Source organism: Hyla sarda, chromosome 8, assembly GCF_029499605.1.
Source record: "Hyla sarda isolate aHylSar1 chromosome 8, aHylSar1.hap1, whole genome shotgun sequence".
NCBI classification, from domain to species: Eukaryota; Metazoa; Chordata; class Amphibia; order Anura; family Hylidae; genus Hyla; species Hyla sarda.
Window position 1 is genome coordinate 185,500,837 of NC_079196.1, and position 22,955 is coordinate 185,523,791.

General features: G+C 44.2%; 1 protein-coding gene across 2 annotated transcripts in view; it reads right to left on the reverse strand.

Moving 5' to 3' along the window:
* The window catches only part of USP22 (ubiquitin specific peptidase 22), an 81,252-nt gene that overhangs the window by 56,805 nt on the left and 1,492 nt on the right, over positions 1–22,955 (reverse strand). For both annotated transcript variants that reach the window (XM_056533944.1, XM_056533945.1), the window contains exons 2-3: positions 15,071–15,352; positions 9,961–10,093 (exon numbers count right to left, since the gene is read on the reverse strand). In XM_056533944.1, coding sequence (XP_056389919.1) covers positions 9,961–10,093; positions 15,071–15,190 — 253 coding nt within the window. In that variant the 5' untranslated portion in view covers positions 15,191–15,352. The remainder of the gene's footprint in view (positions 1–9,960; positions 10,094–15,070; positions 15,353–22,955) is intronic.

Below are 22,955 nucleotides of genomic sequence, written 5' to 3' on the forward strand. Positions count from 1 at the left end.
TGACGCTGGGTCCCTGCGGCATATCGCGGGAGCAGGCGGAGGACGTAAATATACGTCCCTCGTCGTTAAGGACGTCATGACACCCTGGTACTTAAGGACCCATGATGTACGCGGGGATCGGACCGCGATGCCTGCTCAATTCAGCAGGCATCCCGTGAAAATGCCCAGGTGGGGGGGGTCATTAGGCCCCCTCCCCGATCCCACCCCCCATGTCGGCGATCGTGGCAAATCGCAGGTGAATTCACACCTGTGATTTGCGCAATTCCGGGTGATACGGGTCTATGGCGACCAGGAAAATAAGGGGGATGGGGGTTGTCCAAGACACCCCTGGTCCCCCTGAAGGGATAGGAGTTAGGTGGCAGGAGTTCCACCCCTCCTATTGGTCGTGCAGAGTGTAGGCACTGGTTGGAAAATACTGAGTTTTTACAACCAGCGTGCCTCCAGCTGTTGCAAAAGTACAACTCCCTGCATGCACGTTCTGTCAGTACATGCTGGGAGTTACAGTTTTGAGACAGCTGGAGGTTTGCCCCCCCCCCCCCCCCCCATGTGAATGTACATTTGAGGCCTAAATTGGTGATTTGCAAATTTTTCACCACAGCACAAACTCCTAGTGAGAAACTCACCGTAACCTGCCAGTGCAAATGTACCCTAAACACACACTACACTACCACATAAGAGTAAAACAACATATATACACCCCCTTACACTGTCCCCACCGAAAAATACGAAAAACGTATTGTACGGCAGTGTTTCCAAAACGGAGCCTCCAGCTGTTGCAAACCAACAATTACCAGCATTTCCAGACAGCCACCGAATGTCCAGGCATTCTAGGAGTTTAGCAACAGCTAAACTCCTAGAATGGTTTTGGAATCCCTGCCGTAGAACACCCCTATGCAATCCCTCACATCGGAGCCAAGTCATATTTCAAGGAAACAGTTTAGGGCCACATATGGGGTATTTCTGTACTCGAGAAATAGCACTACTCATTTTTTTTTTTTGGGGGGGGGCTCTCTCCTTTTACCCCTTATGAAAAGAAAAAAGTTGGGGCTACACCAGCCTGTTAGCGTTAAAAAAACTAAAATGTTTTTGTTGCCCCATACTTTTTATTTTCACAAGCAGTAAAAAGGAGGAAAAAAAAAAATAGACCCCCATATGTGGGTTTAAAATGCTCTGTTGGGGGTACAACAAGGCTCAGGAGTGAGAGCGCACTATGTACATTTGAGGCCTAAATTGGCGATTTGCACAGGGGTGGCTGATTTTACAGTTCTGACAAAAAAAATTAAAATACCCACGTGTCCCCATTTTGGAAACTACACTCCTCACAGAACACAAGGGGTATAGTGAGCCTTAATACCCCACAGGTGTTTGACGAATTTGGGGGCCTGACTTCCATTCCAAACAAATTCACTATCCAAAAGCTCAAATGGCGCTCCTCTTGAGCATTGTAGTGCGCCAGCAGAGAACTTGACGTCCACACATGGGGTATTCCCATACTCAGGAGAAAATTACCCCCAAAATTTGTAACCCCATTTCTTCCATTACCCCTTGTAAAAAAAAAAAATTGGGGGAAAAAACCAGCATTTTAGTGAAGTTTTTTTCTTCTTCATTTACACATCCAACTTTAACAAAAAGTCATGAAACACCTGTGAGGTGTTAAGGCTCACTATACCCCTTGTAAGTTTCCTTGAGGAGTGTAGTTTCCAAACTAGTATGCCATGTGTTTTTGGTTTTGCTGTGCTGACACCGTAGGGGCTTCCTAAATGCGACATGCCCACCTAAAACCATTTCAGCAAAATTTGATTTCCAAAAGCCAAATTTGACTCTTCCTCTGAGCATTGTACTTTGCCCGCAGAGCATTTTACATCCTTTCCATACTCCAAGAGATTGGGTTACACATTTTTGGGGGCATTTTCTCCCATTTCCCTTTGTAAAAAAATGATAAATTTGGGGGGGGGGGGGGGGGGGGGGGGGGGGGGGGGGGGAACTGCACTAGAGCGAAAAAAAATGTTTTTCTCTTTTACACATCCAACTTTAACGGAAAGTCGTCAAACACCTGTGGGGTTTTAAGGCTCACTGTACCCCTTGTTACGTGCCTTGATGGTATGCCATGTGGGGGGGGGGGGGGGGGGTTCTACTGTGGCCGGGTCCTACAGTGAAAATTGGCTGGGTCCTTAAATTTCACCATAAATGTATAGAAATATAAAAAAAAAAAAAATAGGGAGTGAAATCAAAAAATGAAATCTAATTTTTCAGCTTTTTAGGGGTTTTGTTTTTACACAGTGTACTTAAAGGGGTACTCCGGTGCTTAGACATCTTTTCCAATATCCAAAAGGAAAGGGGATAAGATGCCTGATCGTGGGAGTCTTGCCGCTGGGGACCCCCGTGATCTTGCACGTGGCACCTGTGACAGCTATCACGCCCCCTCCCATAGGCTTGCATTGAGGGGCAGAGCGTGACGTCACATGTGTGGCAGAGGCGTGACGTCACACGCCGTCGGCCCTGTGGTCGCCGGTAATCAGACCGACTGATTATAAACGGGGGTGCCGCGTGCAAGATCACGGGGGTCCCCAGCGGCGGGACTCCCGCGATCAGGCATCTTATCCCCTATCCTTTGGATAGGGGATAAGATGTCTAAGCACCAGAGTACCCCTTTAAGAGTGACAAAATATCTTTATGCTGAGGGTCTATATGATTAACCCCTTAAGGACCCAGCCAATTTTTACTGTAGGACCTGGCCATTTTTTGAACATCTGATCACTTTCACTTTAAGCATTAATAACTTTGGGATGATTTTACCTTTCATTCCGATTCTGAGATTGTTTTTTCGTGACATATTCTATCTTATGTTAGTGGTAAAATTGTCGATACTTGCATTGTTTCTTGGTATAAAAATTCCAAAATGTGATGACATTTATTTTTTTGGGCATTTTTTTTTAACTTTGAAGCTCTCTGCTTATAAGGAAAATGAATATTCCAAATAAATTATATGTTGATTAACATATACAATATGTCTACTTTATGATTGCATCATGAAGTTGACATGTTTTTACTTTTGGAAGACATCAGAGGGCTTCAAAGTAGAGCAGCAATTTTCCAATTTTTTACAAAATTTTCAAAATCGAATTTTTTCAGGGACCAGTTCTGTTTTGAAGTGGTTTTGAAGGGCCTTCTTATTAGACATACCCCACAAATGACCCCATTATAAAAACTGCACCCCTCAAAGTATTCAAAATGACATTCAAAAGGATTGTTAACCCTTTAGGTGTTTCACAGGAATAGCAGCAAATTGAGGTAGAAAATTCAATTTTTTTTTATTTTTATTCCTTTTTTATATATATATATATATATATATATATATATATATATATATATATATATATATATATATATATATATATATATATATATATATATATATATATATATTTATTTATTTTTTTTTTTTTTTTTTTTTTTACACACACACACACACACACACACACACACACACACACACACACACAGGCATGTTCTTGTAGACCCAGTTTTTGAATTTTTACAAAGGGTAAAAGGAGAGAAATCTTCCTAAAATGTGTAACCCAATTTCTCTCGAGTAAGGAAATATCTCATGTGCATGTCAAGTGTTCAGCGGGTTCACTAGAGGGCTCAGAAGGGAAGGAGCGACAGTGGGATTTTGGAGAGAGAGTTTTTCTGAAATGGTTTTTGTGGGGCATGTCGCATTTAGGAAGTCCCTATAGTGCCAGAACAGCAATAAAAAAAAGAAAAAAAACACGTCATACTATTTTGGAAACTACACCCCTCAAGGCACGTAACAAGGGGTCCAGTGAGCCTTAACACCCCGAAGGCGTTTCACGACTGTTAAAGTTGGTTGTGTAAATTATTTTTTTTTCTCACTAAAATGCTAGTTTTTCCCCCCAAATAAAATTTTTTTTTACCAGGGCTAATAGGACAAAATGCCCCCCAAAATGTATAACCCCCATCTCTTCTTAGTATGGAAATACCCCATGTGTGGACGCCAAGTGCTCTGCTGGCGCACTACAATGCTCAGAAGAGGAGGAGTCACATTTGGCTTTTGAAAAGCAAATTTTGCTAAAATGGTTTTTGGAGGGCATGTCACGTTACGAAGCCCCATCTATGGTGCCAGGACAGCAAAAAAAAAAAAAAAAAAAAAAAACACATGGCATAGTATTTTGGAAACTACACCCCTCAAGGAATGCAACTAGGGGTACAATGAGCCTTAACACCTCACAGGTGTTTGACGACTTTTTGATTAATTCGGATGTGTAAATGAAAAAAAAAACCTCTTCCCTAAAATGCTGTTTTTCCCCCCCAAATTTTAAATTTTTACAAGGGGTAATAAGAGAAAATGACCACCAAAATTTTTAACCCCATCTCTTCAGAGTATGGAAATACCCAATGTGTGGATGTCAAGTGCTCTGCTGGCACACTACAATGCTCAGAAGAGGCGGAGCTTCTGGAGACAATTCGTTTGGAATAGAAGTCGGGGGCCATGTTGCGTTTACAAAGCCGCCCGTGGTGCCAGAACAGTAGAACCCCCCACATGTGACCCATTTGGAAAATGCACCCCTCACAGAATTTAATAAGAGGTGCAGTGAGTATTTACACCCCACTGGCGGTGCAGTGAGTATTTACACCCCACTGGCGTTTGACAGATCTTTGGAACAGTGGGCTGTGCAAATGAAAAATTACATTTTTCATTTTCACGGACCACTGTTCCAAAAATCTGTCCGACACCTGTGGGGTGTAAATGCTCACTGTACCCCTTATTACATTACATGAGAGGTGTAGTTTCCAAAATGGGGTCACATGTGGGGGGGGGGGGGGTCCATGGTTCTGGCTCTATGGGGGCTTTGTAAACAAAAGCTGCCTTCAATTCCAGACAAATTTTCTCTTCAAAATCCCCATGGCGCTCCTTCTCTTCTGAGCATTGTAGTGCACCAGCAGAGCACTTTACATCCACATATGGGGTATGTTCTTACTCAGAAGAAATGGGGGGGCTTTTTTCCTATTTTTCCTTGTGAAAATGAAAAATTTTGGGCAACACCAGCATTAGTGAAAAAACTTTTTCTTCATTTTTCCATCCAACTTTTCATTAAACACCTGCAGGGTGTTCAGGCGCACTATACCCCTTGTTACGTTCCGTGAGGGATGTACCAGTAATTTCCAAAATGGGGTCACATGTACATAGTGCACTTAGAGCATTTTACGCCCACATCTGGGGTATTTCCGTACTCGGGAGAAATTGTGTTACAAATTTTGGGGGTCTTTTCCTATTAACACTTGTGAATATAAAAAGTATGGGGCAACATCAGCATGTTAGTGTAAAATTATTATATTATTTTTATTTTTATTATCATCATTATCATTATCACACTAACAGGCTGGTGTAGCCCCCAACTTTTCCTTTTCATAAGGGGTAAAAGGAGAAAATTCCCCCAAAATTTGTAACTCAATTTCTCCCGAGTACGGAGATACCCCATATGTGACCCTTGAAATACGACAGGGCTCTGAAGTGAGAGAGCGCCATGCGCATTTCAGGACTACATAGGGATTGCATAGAGGTGGACATTGGGAATCACTGGTGTAGAATACCCCTAACAGGGTGCCTCCAGCTGTTGCTAAACTCCCAGCATGCCTGGACAGTCAGTGGCTGTCCAGAAATGCATGGAGTTTTTCAACAGCTGGAGGCTCTGTTTTGGAAACCCTGCCGTACAATAATTTTCATTTTTATTGGGGGGGGGGGGGGGGGGGGGGGGGTGTATGTGTAGTGTTTTGCCGCAACTCATACTTTAAGCAGGAAAACTTACTGTAAACCTGCCCGTGTGAATGCACCCTGTACATTCACGTGGGGGGGGGGGGGGGGTTCTACAACTCCCAGCATGTACTGAAAGACCGTGTATGCTGGGAGTTGTAGTTTTGCAATAGCTGAAGGCACACTGGTTGGAAAACCTTCAGTTTGGTTGGAAAATACTGAGTTAGGTAACAGAACCTAACAAGGTTTTCCAACCAGTGTGCCTCCAGCTGTGGCAAAACTACAACTCCAAGCATGTACTGATGCTGGGAGATATAGTTATGCAACAGCTGGAGCTACGCAACTACAACTCCCAGCATGCCGAGACAGCTGTTTGCTGTTTGGGCATGCAGGTATTTGCAGTTTTGCAACATCTGGAGGGCTACAGTTAGAGACCACTGCACTGTGATCTCCAAACTGTGGACCTCCAGATGTTGCAAAACTACAAGTCCCAGCATGCAGCCAGCAAACTGCTGTGTGGGCATGCTAGGAGTTGTAGGTTTGCAAGATCTAGAGGGCAGTATAAAGATCACTGTGCAGTGGTCTCTAAACTGTAGACCTCCAGCTGTTGCAAAACTGCAAATCCCAGCATGCCCAAACAGCTGTCTGGGCATGCAGGGAGTTGTAGTTTTTGCAACATCTGGAGGGCTACAGTCTCAGACTGTAGCCCTCTAGATGTCGCTAGGCAACTTACCGGCTTCCTTCGGATCCAGGGAGACATCCTCTTCTGCCGCACGACATGCCGCCCGGGCCAATCACCGCAGCCGATCGCGTCCCGCAGCCTCCGACTGCTATGTGGATCTTCGGCGCCCGGTCCCCTTCGGTTCCCCCGTTCTGCCCCGCCTATTGGGGGTGGGCAGAACGGGGGAAAATGAAAGTAAACCCCCCCGCCCCCGATCTGCCATTGGTGGTCGCGTCTAGACCCACCAATAGCAGGGATAGGAGGGGGTGGCAACTCTGCCACCTCACTCCTATCCCTTCAGGGGGATCGTAGGTGTCATGGACAACTGTGATCCCCCCTTATATTCCGGGTCACCATAGACCCATATGACACGGAAATGGGCGCAAATCGCAAGTGTGATTTCACTTGCGATTTGCGTCGATCACCGACATGGGGGGGGGGGGGGGGTCTGATGACCCCCCCCCTGGGCATTTGCGCGGGGTGCCTGCTGATCGATATCAGCAGGCAACTCGGAAATTCCCACGGGCGTATGGATATGCCCTGGGTCCTTAAGACCCAGGTACAGAAGGCGTATCCATACGCTCTGGGTCGTGTACGGGTTTACAGTTTTTCTATTCTACTACTAAGATTATTTCAAGCTATCAAAATAATATGCTTAACATTGCCCTATTATGACCACTAACTTTTTTTTTCATGAGGGGCTGTAGGAGGGTTAATGGGTTTTTTGCACAGTGATCTGTAGTTTCTATGTGTACCATTGTTTTGATAAGACTTTTTGTTCATTTTTTATTAAAATTGTTACAACTGATACAACAAGTGACAGCAAAAAAATACTGCATTTCTGGCTTTTTTTTACATTAAAAGTATTCATCCCATGGGATCATAAACATATTTTAATGTGATGTTGGACAATTACAAATGTGGCGATACAAAAATTTTCATTTTTTGCACATCTGACCACTGTCAGTTTAGGTATTAACTCTGGGATGCTTTTACTTTTCATTCTGATTCAGAGATTGTTTTTTCCTGACATTCTACTTTATATGTTAGTGGTAAAATTTCGTTGATACTTTCATCATTTATTGAAAATTTTGCAGAATGTAATAAGGGTTGCAGTGAGCATTTACACCCCACTGGCATTTGAGAGACCTTTGGAACAGTGGGCTGTGCAAATTAAAAAGTTTTTTAGTTTCACGGACCACTGTTCCAAAAATCTGTCAGACACCTGTGGGGTGTAAATGCTCACTGTACCCCTTATAACATTACAAGGTGTGGTTTCCAAAATGGGGTCACATGTGTGGGGGGGGTCCCATTGCTCTGGCACTATGGGGGCTTTGTAAACACATGTTGGCTTCAATTCTGGACAAATTTTCTCCCCAAAAGACCAATGGTGCTCCTCTTCTGCGCATTGTAGTTTGCCTGCAGAGCACTTAAAATCCACATATGGGGTTACAAATTTTTTTTTGGGGGGGGGGGCTTTTTTTTCCTATTTTCCCTTGTGAAAATGAAAAATTTTAGGGTAACAGAAATTTAGTTAAAAAAATTTCTCTTTATTTTCCCATTCAACTTTAATGAAAATGGGTATTTTTTTCCGTTTATGTTAGAACTGCTGTAATATCACCCACCCCTGTGCAAACCACCATTTTAGGCCTGAAATGTACATAGTGCACTCTCCCTCCTGAGCCTTGCTGTGTGTCCGCAGAGCATTTTACGCCCACATATGAGGTATTTCCGTACTCAGGAGAAATTGTGTTACAAATTTGGGGGGTCTTTTTTCCCCTCCCTTTACCTCTTGTGAAAATAAGAAAAGAAAAAAGTATGGGGCAACACCAGCATGTTAGTGTAAAAATTTTTTTATTTTTTTAACACACACTACCAGGCTGGTGTACACCCCAACTTTTCCTTTTCATAAGAGGTAAAAGGAGAAAAAGACCCCAAAATTTGTAACAAAATATGCCCCAGCTCAAACTTGGAGCACGAAACTCAATGTATACCCGCCTGTGTGAATGTAACCTGTACATTCACATTGTGGGGGGGGGGGGGGAGCAAACCTCCATCTGTTGCAAAACTAAAACTCCCAGCATGGTGAAACCGTCGTTAGCTGTTCATGCAAGCTGGGAGTTATAGTTTTGCAAGATCTAGAGGGCCACAGTTTAGAGACCACTGCACAGTTATCTCCAAACTGTAGCCCTCCAGCTGTTGCAAAACTAAAAATCCCAGCATGCCCACACAGCAGACAGCTGTCTGGTCATGCTGGAAGTAGTAGTTTGGCAACATCTGTAGGGCTACAGTTTAGAGACCACTGTACAGGGTCTCCAAACTGTAGACCCCCAGATGTTGCTAGGCAACAGCAACAACTCCCCAGCTTCCGTAGTCAGAAGGTACTCCGCATCAGGGAGAGGACCGCCGCCGATCTATTAGCTCTGCTTTTCAATTCCTGGATAACCCTTTAAAAAAATGTATTTTCCAAGTTTTCAAAATGTATTTATTTTTTCAACCTTAAAACGAAACAAAAATTACCCAAGTTTGGCATCATTGATATCGTACTGATCCATAGAAGATGGCATGTCAGATTTACCATATTTTGAACCATGAAAAAATAAAATAGCCCCACAAATTTGCACAATTCCAATTTTTTTTTTTACATTTTTCCTTACATATATGTTTTTTTCTGGCTCTGTAGTACATGATTTAATACAGTATGCCAAGTACAACTTGTTCATCAAATAAGTCCGAATAGAACTTTGTCAGTAGTAAAATAAAGTTATGGGTCTTAGAATGTGAGGAGAAAAAAAAAACAAAAAAAAAAAAACACATTTAAAACATAATAAAAAAAATTGCTGGGTCATGAAGGGGTAAACACCCCTATTTGGATCCATTTATAGCCGGGTGAAGCACACTTCCTTTTCCTGCTGGCCTCGATCTTTGTCAAAGTGCCAATAGTTGGCTCCATTATAAGTCTATGGGCAGTCTCCTGCAACTGGACAGACTGCATCCAGCCGGGGAGCAATGCGTGCTGCCACACATTTTGCGCTGCTGCATCTAAGGCACTCAGACCACAATTATACAAACATTACATATGACAAGGACAATTTACATCACCCTAAGGGACTTTTATAAGTAATTATTTTATTGCTTATACTAGTCAATGCTATTTCATTGATCAGTTGAGCAGGTGCTCTGCTAGTACAGCCTACCTGAAGCAGGCTGAATCAGCATAGCTAATATGCCAGGTACAAAGTCCTAAAAAAAAAAAAAAGCCTCCTGCTGTCAAAATGACTAACTGCGATCACCTTGCAGGGGTGCCATACTGCTATCTTTCCACAGCCACTGCTTATTCCCCACAGGTGAGGGAAACATACTAAGAAACCCAGGAAATAGGATTTATCAATCATACCAGTACACTGTCCAAGTATATAAAGGACAGTAGAACCTCCCATCTTCAAGGTTTGACATAAGCACTCACCTAGATTATGTCTCTTTACTTTAGCGTGCTCGTGAATATGTTTCTTCGTAAAACAACCAAAGAACACACAGTAGAGGCAAGAGTGAAGTCTGTTCAGGTGGGCGCCACACATGTGACAAATGCACGACTTGGCCTGTGAAAGAAGTAGGTCAATGTCAAGAGCATGACTAAAATGACAAACCTGAACTGTGCAATCTTAACAGGATTCAATGTCCTTTATGTAAGAAGCATCTGTCACATAACAGGTTATAAAGACAAAAACAGAAGTGCTACAGTTTGACATTTGGGGATTGAACAAAATGTTTTATCTCACGGGAATATCATTTACTTAGTAGTTTATTTATTTATTTATTTTTTTTAAGTATTGGACATAATGCTGAAACAAAAGAGGGTCACCGGTAAAGAAGAACAGAGCAGCAATATTAAATAGATTATAAAAACGCAGGTGGTGCTGTAATGGTCGTTTCCCATAGAAGCTCTATAAAAGCAAACGAACATGCCTTTTTCCACACTTTTTGTGGGAAGAGGTGGCCTAATGTGAGACAAGCAAAGCTAATTACTAAAACAAAAAATTATTAACATTAATATTGAAAAATCAGATATACAGTCATGGCCGTAAGTGTTGGAACCTCTGAATTTTCTTCTAGAAAAAGTATTTCTCGCAGAAAAGGATTGCAATAACATGTTTTGCTATACAAAAGTTTATTCCCTTTGGGGGAGATTTATCAAAACCTGTGCAGAGTGAAAACTTGCCCAGTTGCCCATAGCAACCAGCCAGCTTGCGTCTTTCATTTTTAGGAAGGCCTGTGAAAAATGAAAGCAGCAATCTGATTGGTTGCTATGGGCAACTGGACAACTTTACCTCTGCACAGGCTTTGATAGATCTCCCCTTTGTGTGTACTGGAACTAAAAGGAAGAAAAAAAATTTAAAAAAAAGGGAGGGAAAAATTATTTGTAAAGTGGACATAATGTCACATCAAACTCCAAAAATGGGCTGGACAAAGTTATTAGCACCCTTAACTTGATATTTGGTTGCACACCCTTTGCAAAGAATGACTAATCAGTGGCTTCCTATAACCATCAATAAGCTTCTTACACCTCTCAGCCGGAATGTTGGACCTCTCTTCCCTTCAGGTCTCTTATTGGAAGGGGCCTTTTCCCAAAAGCAATTTTAAGATCTCTCCACAGGTGTTCAATGGGATTTAGATCTAGAATCATTGCTGGCCACTTCAGAACTCTCCAGTGCTTTGTTGCCATCCTTTTCTGGGTGCTTTTTGACGCATGTTTGGGGTAATTGTCCTGCTGGAAGACCCAAGGTCTCGGAAACCCAGCTTTCTGACACTGGGCTGTACAGCGAGACCCAAAATCCGTTGGTAATCCTCAGATTTCATGATGCCTTGCACACATTCAAGGCGCCCAGTGCCAGAGGCAGCAAAACACCACAAAACATCATTGAACCTCCACCATATTTCCCTGTAGGTACTGTGTTCTTTTCTTTGTAGGCCTCATTCCATTTTCGGTAAACAGTAGAATAATGTGCTTTACCAAAAAGCTCTCTTGGTCTCATCGGTCGACAAGACGTTTTCCCAGAAGGATTTTGGCTTACTCAAGTTCAATTTGGCAAAATGTAGTCTTGCTTTTTTATGTTTCTCTGTCAGCAGTGGGGTCCTCCTGGGTCTCCTGCCATAGCATTTCATTTAAATGTTGACGGATAGTTCGCGCTGACACTGATGCTCCCTGAGCCTGAAGGACAGCTTGGATATCTTTGGAACTTGTTTGGGGCTGCTTATCCACCATCCGGACTATCCTGCGTTGACACCTTTCATCAAATTTTCTCTTCTGTCCACACACAGGGAGATTATCTACAGTGCCATGGGTTGCAAACTTCTTGATAACGTTGCGCACTGTGATCAAAGGCAAATCTAGATCTCTGGAGATGGACTTGTAACCTTGAGATTGTTGATATTTTTCCACAATTTTGGCTCTCAAGTCCTCAGTTCTCTCTTTCTGTTGTCCATGCTTAGTGTGGCACACACAGACACACAATGCAAAGAATAAGTGAACTTCTCTCCTTTTTATCTTTCAGGAATGATTTTTATATTGCCCACACCTGTTACTTGCCCGAGGTGAGTTTAAAGGAGCATCACATGCTCGAAGAAATCTTATTTTTCCACGATTTTGAAAGGGTGCCAATAATTTTGTCCAGCCCATTTTTGGAGTTTGGTGTGACATTATGTCCAATTTGCTTTTTTCCTCCCTTTTTTGGTTTAGTTCCAATACACACAAAGGAAATAAACACGTGCATAGCAAAACAAGTGTTACTGCAATCCTTTTCTGTGAGACACACTTTTCTAGAAAAAATTCAGGGGTGCCAACATTTACGGCCATGACTGTACGTGTAAGGAGAACAAGTTGAAAAGCTGAGTGCAGTAAAGGACTTTTAGTATAAACGAATCAGGCAAGGACACAGCGCTAAACTGCTATGTGCTACATAAAACATGGCTTTTTGCACTCTGAAGGGATTCCCATGGCAACCCTGCTGCGGACGTCCTGCGTTTACCCTGAGCATCACAAGCAGTGGACAATCAAAACATAATATTGACAGGTACTATTTTTTTTCCTCTTCGAGCTGTTATATTGCACTACAGATGTCCTTTAAATACAACTAATCCCCTATCCGAAGGACAGGGGATATGTTATAGATCACAGGGGGGAGGGGCCCCCCACCCTCCGAGTGCTGGGGCCCCCCAGGATTTCCTTGACAGGGCCACAGCAGTATGCTGGAAAGGGGGCGTTCCGTCCCCGCATGACGTGGCGGCCAACACGCCCCCCTCCATGTACCCCATAGAGATAAATGGAGGGGGTGTGTCTGCCGCGGCTTTCTGCTGGGGACGAAACGTCACTTCCTGAAGACTGCCACGGTCCCGTCCAGGAGATCTCGGGGGCCCCAGCGCTCGGACCCCCAGTGATCTATAACACATCCCCTATCCTTTGGAGAGGGGATAAGTTATTTTGCGCTGGAATACTCCTTTAATGTGTTAACTCTTACAACTAAGTGGAAAGAGCATTCTCTGCCTCATTCTAGATCAAACATATATGATGGTCTCACCAGCAAAGTGTAAACCTGACCAAGCTGACCCAGTCTCCATTAAAATGTAAAATACAAAACCGCAAGAAAAAAAAAAAATAAATAAATAAAATATAAACCTAGATAAGTCAACCCTATAGAGCCAGGTAAGGCTGGGTTCACACTACGTTTTAAGCAATACGGGAGCATATACGGCTGAGGAGAGCGAAAACCGGGTGCTCCCGCATCCCAGTCATATCCGGCCAGGGATGTATGTAATGCATTTCAAACAGCGTTTGACTCTGGTCGGCTCATTTTTTGCCCCGTATACGGTTTTCCCACCGGACCTAAAAAAAAAAAAAAAAAAAAAAAAAAAAAAAACAGTGGTATACCACTGTTCTAGGTCCAGTTAGAAAAACTTATAAAAAAAAAAGGGCCAAAATGAGCAGTCAGGAGTCAGCGCTTGACTCCGGTCGGCTCATTGAAATACATTATATATGGGCCGGATACGGCTGGGATACGGGAGAGTCTGGTTTTCACTTCCCCCCAGCCATATACGGCCCCGTATTGCTTAAAACGTAGTGTGAACCCAGCCTAAGCTGATTGTTCTAGAACTGCTACTAGAGACTAAATTTTGGGTTGTTTTGTATTGACATCCATCCACAGTAAATCCTATGGTAAATCCTATGGTTGTGCCACTAGCATATTGGCTCCAAATATCTGAACCTTATTAGTTAAGGTGCATAAAACCACTGAACTTCTATAGTAAAGCAGCACTAGACAAATTCCAAGAACCTAGTAGCCAGTCAGTTACAACGGATTCCTAAGGCACTTAAAAATGCCAACAATCTGACAGATCAGGTTATAAACAGCAGACCACAATATTCTTGCAGTCAAAAACCAAAAAGCTGAACATAGCCTAAGCCTACATACTACTGTCCCTATGATGTGTTGCCTAGTATTTAAAAAGTTTGTCTAAGAGCTGGAAAGGTTATAAAACTCACCTGTTAAGTCTTCTGTCAGTTCTGTGGTCCCTACCAGTCCTGCAGCATTGCCATCAAGCACCATTCTCGTGATCACTGCAGTTGATCATTGGCCTCAGCGATGACACTTGCATGTAGAGCAGGAGACTGCTAAGGCCAGTGACTGGCTGCTGTGTGACACGACTGGACTAGCAAGAACCACAGGAATGTTGACAGGAGCACTAGATTTAATATGGCACTTTCAGATACAAACACTTTTTATATGTTGTACATCTTGGCATTAACCTAATATAGTTCATAAGAAAATGTTGTTATTTCCTTTTTATAGAAAGCACAGGCATGGACAAAGGAGAGGGGAGCGAGAGAAGGAGAGGGGAGCGAGAGAAGGAGAGGGGAGCGAGAGAGCCCAGAGGAGTGCTATCAGACAGGAGAGAGCACAGAGGAGTGCTATCAGACAGGAGAGAGAGAGCACAGAGGAGTGCTATCAGACAGTACTAGGCCACCATCACTTACTGGACTTTGTCCATGCCTGTGGTATCTGACAGTGCCCATTTAAATTTATTGGTTAAGAATCACTTATTTTTTAATATATCCTGTTCTTAGGCAGTTTTCTTAAAATCCTGGACAACACTTGACAGGGAACCTGTCATCACTTTCATGCTACCTGAACTGACTGAGCAAGGTGGACCCTGACACCTTCTCTCCACCCCAGGGTCGGAAACCAATGCTCCATTCTGTAGTGGTGCTGCTAGTGTACTTCAGCTGAGCTCCCACTGGAGTGAATAGCATCTGGCCCCATTTACTGTGTAGTGCAGGGAGCTGTTCAGTGGGAGTGCTAGGCGTCAGCACCCCACTGACCAGCGATTGATTGGCTAGAGAAAAAAAAAAAAAAAAAATGTTTTATATATAAATAAGGACCTTCAATATGGAGCTGATGTATGACAACGCACCATTGAATATCAACAGGAGGTTTCTGAATATATATATATATATATATATATATATATATATATATATATATATATATGGGTTTCTCACTACAAACAGCACTGAAAATTACCTTTCTTTTCCGGGTTTCAGGTGTCCCGCTCCAGACAAAACACTGGTATATAGCACGCAGGTTCTGCTTCCAATTGTCCACTTTAAAGCTGTTCACATGGGAGCAGCCGGCCGGACTCATGACAAACCCACATACACTCTCTCGGGATGGGGGTCCGAAGACACAAGAGGCTGCTCTCCGGAAAGGAGGAGGACAGGGCCAGATGCCCCGCCCTCCTCCTTATACAGTTTGTCCAAGCTTTTTGTAAGAATTCTACCGCTGACACATGTATACGGTGATGTCCTGCAAACAAGAAAGAAAAGGAGTGTCAATTGAACAAAGAATTAAATAATTTATTATTCTTCAGTGATCAAAATGCATGACCTAAAACACTCATGGAGAATGGAGCTGCTGACCACAACTACTCGACACACCTAACAAAAGATATTTGGATATCCTGGAACTGTGCTAAACTACAAATGGCCATTATGACAGTCAGTATGTCTGTCCTCGAAAACAATTCTAAGCTGCAATGAATGGAGACCACTGGTCACGTAATATAAAGAAGGCTGTAGCATACAGGGTATCCTGTACTGGTGAGTAACTCTGGGCTGCAAATGTGACCATCACAATCTGGATCTATTGCTCAGAAACGTCCTTGTTATTTGTGTTTCATGATACTGGAATGCCTTGACGATTCACATGGAGACCCAAATACAGCTAAACACCACAACTTAACATTACGACAGATCATACTAGCCAGTTACCCTCAAAATGTAGAACTGGTCCATTTAGGTGATGCATCTATGCATCTAGTTTCATAAAAACAGACCATTCTCTTCATGTACTTTACAATTTAAGGGTATACATATCTATTGGTAGACAGATTGGAATGAAAAAAGTTGCTTGCAACATGGTATGGAGACAGCTTAGCAGTAACCGTGCATTGTAAAGGCTGTGTGCAGAGGATAGAGAACAGATAACACTGTCTTATAAATTATTTGCTAGCTGCGCCATCACCACGGGTATTTTTATAATGTCTAATGATGTCACAAGTTCTATAGTTAATAGAATAGTCCGCCCGTCACTGATGTAATGCATGTCTGGCTGAGTATGTCAAATACATTTGGCAGAACTATATACATCTGCATGAACACTACTGCAGAAATGGGCATCTTCTTAAGATAGAAAAGAGGAATAATTTACAGAAATCCACATATATATCACACCGGAGAGGGAAACAAAATGGTATTGTTAATAATAGAGCATCTTTCAATTTGTAGAACTGCTTTGGAAATAATAAAAGATTAATTCTGGTTGCTGTGGGCAACAAGGCCCTTTATACTGTCACACACACCACACATGATGTCAACTGGAAGCCACACCAACATAAGGCTGATGAGTGAACAGGTAGAGGCGCTTACAACTTCACCCAGTGCAGCAGTCAATAACTATTTTTAGCATGTACACACAGCTCCCTTTCATCTGCTCTGCAGTATTTTACTCCGTGTTCCACGTTAATGCCAAACAAATCCAGCAGATAAATAACCAGGCTCATGGCAGCGTATGCAGCCTTCATCAAGAGTCCTGCCACTTGACAGCATGAATAGCGCAGCAGGAAGAACCATTCCTGTCACCAAAACTTGGAAAACCAACCGGGTCCATCTCTGATCACTTGGATTTATTGTATGACGGATCCATGACAGCTCTGGTTATAAAGGAGATCCACGACACTAGTGTGTACAGACATTTGTTTCATTGCTCTGACCAAACTCTTAAAGGGGTTGTCCAGTGGTGAAAAACTTATCCCCTATCCTAAGGATAGGGGATAAGTTTGAGATCGCGGGGGGTCCGATCACTGGGGCCCCCTGCGATCTCTCTGTACAGGGCCCCGGCTATTCGGCCAGATAGCGGGTGTCGACCTCCACACGAAGCGGCGGCCAACACGCACCCTCAATACATCTCTATGGCAGAGCCGGAGATTGCCGAAGGCAGCGCTTCGGCTCTGCCATAGAGTTGTATTGAGGGGGCGTGTCGTCCGCCGCTTCGTGCGGAGGTCGACACACCCCCTTCCCACGGGCTCTTGGGGCTCCGTACAGGAGATCGCAGGGGGCCCCAGTGGTCGGGGGCCCCGCGATCTGCAACTTATCCCCTATCCTTAAGATAGGGGATAAGTTGTTCACCACTGAGTCACCACTGGACTACTCCTTTAACTGTGCACAGATGATGGGGAGAGGGGTGTAATGAGACCTTGTGTTTCGGTCACGCAACCTACCTGACCAAGGACAAGATGATTTGATGTTCTGGCAGCTGCTATGGCAAGTGCCCAGAAGGCAGGTAAGGTGCCTAATGCTCCCTGTAGTGAGTCTCTCCTCTTAGATGTGAGTGACAGTTCTAGAGTCCAATCAAGAGAATGCAAGAGCTGTCAATCATATCTAAGAGGGGAAGACTTCTACCACCATTATATTCCCTTTCACTACTTATGATCAGGTCACTGCCAGTCAATTTGATGGCAATTGCACTATCCACAGCATTCACAAGGCCGAGCTAAATAAAGGTCTCCACACACTAGTCAAAAAAGTCATCAGACCCTACGGATTTTCACGGGATCAGCAAACTGATGTTTATGGGGCTTTCAAACTCTTTTCAGGCACCATTTGTGTGTCCAGTATGCAGTAGAGCCAGCATGGCCATTTCCCATTGCTCCGTTCCTATAACCAAGCAGAACAATTAAAATAAATGCACGTGACTGTAGCCTAACTTTTTGGTGACTGCGACTATCAGCATTAGCTGCTGACATGAGGGGTCCAGCCACCAGTTCAAAAGGCAACCCACTGCAGCTGAGTAATTGATATAATTGGATGAAATTTAAGAGAATGAAAGGTTGACTTATTGCTATAATGGGTAAATGTTGCACAAAGAATTTTACTTGAAAGCAATCTCTCCATGTATTCCATTAAGGTGACATTTCAACCACAGCTAAAAAGAGTATGAGACAAAATATGGACTCTACTGGATGCTACAAGCGTAACAAAAACCACTGGAGCAACTATATTAAAAAAAATAAGTAATATGCAATAGTCACCCCCTTCTCAGTGAGCATGGCGAGATTCTCAATGCCTGGTCTCGCAGGGGTTGCCATAGGTGTTTGGAAGCAGCCTATGAATGTTCAGCCCGAATTGACATCTCTTGCAAATCATTGTCTACTTTCATTCTGAGCCTATTAGCATGGGATCCCAAGGAAGACAATTTATTCCTAATATTACATTTTGGCCAATATGGCAAATTTTAGGGACACCACATCTCCAAGTAGTAAATTTTCACATGAAGATGTGGCTACTGGATTGTAAAATGTCCCCAACTCCTCAGTCTGAAAGCCCATTCACTTGTAAAAAGAATTACCGTATGTTGTGGACTTTTAAGTGGAAAATGCCAGGTGTGAACATCCCCTCCATTATGAAATCCCCTTCATCAATGGACTGTGGGTCCTGCAGCTGTACCTCTGCAAAAAAGCTGTAGAAGTGAAGGCCAGAGACCACCGCCGCCCGCTTCTCTCCCTGCCTGTCCTGGGGTCCTTCTGAGTCCAACCACTGCACCTGCCTATCCTCTGGCCTGAGACCACTGCCGCCCGCTTCTCTCCCCCTGCGGGTCCTTAGTCCAACCACCGCCGCTGCCCCATTGCCTCCCCTATCCCCGGTTTTATAATTACCTGTTCCTGGTGTCCGTGCTACTTCTGGCTCTGGCGGCGTCCTGAGCTGTCACTGTGCGCACTGACAGTGACATCGCGTTGAGGACGTCACTAGTCATTGTGCAGCGCACAGCGTAACGCAGGACGCCGCAGGAGCCAGAAGTAGCGCGGCCCCTGGGAACCAGTAATTATAAAACCGTGGATGGGGGAGGCAATGGGGCAGTGGCAGCAGCGGTCTCTGGCCGGGGCGGTGCAGTGGGTGCGGTGCATTATCGGCAAGGTAATTGCCGATAATGTCCAAAATCGATATCGGCCAAACCGATAATTGGTCGATCCTTAATAACGGTACGTTCAGACTAGCGGATCCACAGCGTATTTTACGCTGCAGATACACAGAAGGACCCCCTACAGGGTGCCTCAGGTGTGCCTGCTTGTATCGGCTATACGCTGTTACGAGGAACAGACACACTGATGTGCGAGTCGTTGCGTGCATGCGCAGTATACTCGCACATTGCGGTTGCTCTCAGCCTAGCTCAGGAAGCAGCAGATATGTGCGCAAGTACACTGCACATGCGCGGTGGTTTGCACATCGCAGCAGTGTCTGCAATATGCTGCTACGAGCAGGCACATCTGAGGAACCCTGTAGGAGTCCTTTGGCGGTGTATCCGCAGCGTAATATATGCTGTGGATCCACTCGTCTGTACATACACTTAGAGCTTTCACACATGCGTATTTTTGCTGCAGTTCCGCAGCAGATGTGCTACTGCAGATTTTGCTGCCCACTGACTTCAATGGGCAGCAAAATCTGCAACAAAACTACGCTTATGTGAACATACCCTTAGGGTACGTTCACACGAGCTGATTTTGCTGCACAAAAACCCGCTTATGTGAATGCACCCATACATAATCCATGTAAGGATCTGCATTATGTTTTGTGGTTGCCTATTTCACCAAAATAGCACATCTCTGTGCAGACACACCATAGCTTTCCGCCAGCAAACCATGGACCATAACACTGCAAAACATGACAAATGCTGTGTAAAGCCAGCCTTACCAGCTTCTAGTAGTCTGCTGCAAGAAAAATAAAGCCTGTAAAAGCTTCTCTAACTTACAGGGTTTTTTTCCAATGCAAAATTGATGGCCCATCCTCAGGTTAGCAGCAGGGCTGCCTTGGCCAAATCTATGCTGTTTACAGGGCCAAAAGCAGTTGGTTCCCTTTTATGTGTAGTGTCCTTGCCTGTTACTGCAGGATAGGCCATCAATATCTAACTGGTGGGGTGCTGACACACTGCTCCCCCACCAGATATCGATGGACAATCCTTTGGACAGGCCATGAATCAATTCTGCATGGAAAAGCCCAGTATCCCACATGTGAATACGATTATACAAACATCAGCAAGCTGCAGTATTTTTCAGCATGGAAGTTAACCCACAGGGTAGTTTATTAATTGCAGCATGTCCATTTCTAATGCAGATCTTTACCACAGACCTAAAAGGGAATCAGAGTCACTATCACTACCTGTTGGTACAGGCTTGAAGTGCGGATGACAATACTACTTATTGGTTCCTGCATTGTGCCTCTGTCATCCCCATACTTCTGGATATGCAAGTGACATTCTTGGGGCATAACCAACTCCTCCTCCCCCCAATGCAGTGATGTCCGGCTGGCTACGTCTGTGTAACGGCTCCACGCCATGCGTTACTAGAAGGATGCTGGCTGGCCATTTTCACGCATCAAGCAGTTCATTTGTATATCCAGGAGAAAAGGGATTGAGGAGGAATGTAGACAGAGTGGGCACCAGTATCGCTGTCACCCTCACTGTAAGCATGTACACATGTTAGTGCAAGTGATTCTGAGGACAGTTTTCCTTCAAAAGGAAAAAAGTCAAAATTCCTAAGCCTAAACCCTTCCTAAGCTGTCAACTCACAGATCTGCAGTAAAATCCTCAAGTACAGATTTTTTTACTTCGCAAATACACACATTTTTGGCACAGATTTCCCTATAGATTTAGTGCATTTGCAGAAAAAAAAAAAATATAAAATAGTAGCAAATATGTCCCACGAGGCCATGTTCACATGTCAGAATTCCAGGGCTGTGGAGTTGGACAAAATTTTGGGTACCTGGAGTCGGAGTCGGCAAACAATGCACCGACTCCTACTAAATTTAGATTGGAATAAAAAAAAAAAAAACGCAAGTTTAAATGTCCCAATTCACAAAAAGTTATAATTAATGACTGCTCTACTTTAAGAATAAAGACCAATGCATGCAGTGCCTCACGTAAGCGCAAAACGAACACGTTAAGTGACCGTAAAGAAGCTTTTCATGTGCTTCACTATATGGCACACAACGCACAATTAGGAGCGGCAATACTTATACTTTCCATAGTGTTGTGTTCTGCTTTTACAGGGAACCCATGGGTAACCTAGCCTCTCACTGATAAGGGGTTAAGGAAATGTTTTTTGCAGGACTAGAGACACTTGTATAAGTGAAGGGAATGGAGGGTCAATAGTTCAAGACAAGCTGTAAACCATTGGAAAAACTGCTGCCATTCAGCTAAGGCTGGGTCCACACTACGTTTTGTCCCATACCGGAGCGCATACGGCAGGTGGGAGCTAAAAGCTCGCGCTCCCGTATGTAACCGTATGCGCTCCCGTATGCCATTCACTTCAATGAGCCGACCGGAGTGAAACGTTCGGTCGGCTCATTTTTGCGCCGTATGCGCTTTTACAACCGGACCTAAAACCGTGGTTGACCACAGTTTTAGGTCCGGTTGTAAAAGCGCATACGGCGCAAAAATGAGCCGACCGGACCGAACGTTTCACTCCGGTCGGCTCATTGAAATGAATGACATACGGGAGCGCATACGGTCACATACGGGAGCGCGAGCTTTTAGCTCCCCCCTGCCGTATGCGCTCCCGTATGGGACAAAACGTAGTGTGGACCCAGCCTAAGGCTATAAAAACTTGTAAACTCGATTGTTAGCTTAAAGGGGTACTCCACACCTAGACATCTTATCCCCTATCCTGCTGCTGGGGACCCCCGGGATTGCCGCTGCAGCACCGCACTCTCATTACTGCACAGAGCGAGTTTGTGCGTAATGACGGGCGATACAGGGGTTGGAGCACCGTTACCGGCCATTACAAAATCCCAGTCAAGTCTACGGGATTTTGTGATTAGCCATTATGATCCGTTAATGCCCATTATTACCGGACGTTATTTTGTGACAGGAGAAAATTTGTGCATGTACCGTTTTCTCTCCTGTCACAAAATAACGTCCGGTAATAATGGGCATTAACGGATCATAATGGCTAATCACAAAATCCCATAGACTTGACTGGGATTTTGTAATGGCCGGTCTTAAGAGTTTCCTTTACGGAACATTATAACTGGTCTTTAAAAAATAAAAAAAATTATATAGTGTGAAAGCAGCCTAACAACGCCTCCTCATGAAGACTGAGCCACCCATCTGACGTCAGCTGCATGGCACAGATATGTTGTGAAGTCCAGGGCTCACTGTAGTCACACACATATGAATGACTGGAGCAACTACTAATGATGTTAACTACACTTCAGCCATGAACATCAAGACTCCAGTGCATGGCATTTAGGCTACGCAAGTAAAGATGTGATGCAGTGATTTCTACCGCCATCCTACTAAACATTAATGGTCAAAATAACTACTGAGGCCCAGATTTATCAATCTGCCTGAAACCAAAACTATCTCGCCTTAAAGGGGTAGTCCAGTGGTGAAAAACTTATCCCCTATCCTAAGGATAGGGGATAAGTTTGAGATTGCGGGGGGTCCGACCGCTGGGGCCCCCTGCAATCTCTCTGTCCGGGGGCCAGGCTCTCCGGCCAGATAGCGGGTGTTGACCCCCGCACGAAGCGGCAGCCGACACGCCCCCTCAATACATCTCAATGGCAGAGCCGGAGATTGCCGAAGGCAGCGCTTCAGCTCTGCCATAGAGTTGTATTGAGGGGGCGTGTGGGCCACCGCTTCGTGCGGAGGTCGACACGCCCCCTTCCCGCGGGCTGTCGGGGCTCCGTACAGGAGATCGCAGGGGCCCCATCGGTCAGACCCCCCGCGATCTTCAACTTATCCCCTATGCTTAGGATAGGGGATAAGTTGTTCACCACTGGGTCACCACTGGACTACTCCTTTAATCATAACATCCAATCACAGCTAAGCCTTCATATCTTAATGAGCTCTGGTACAA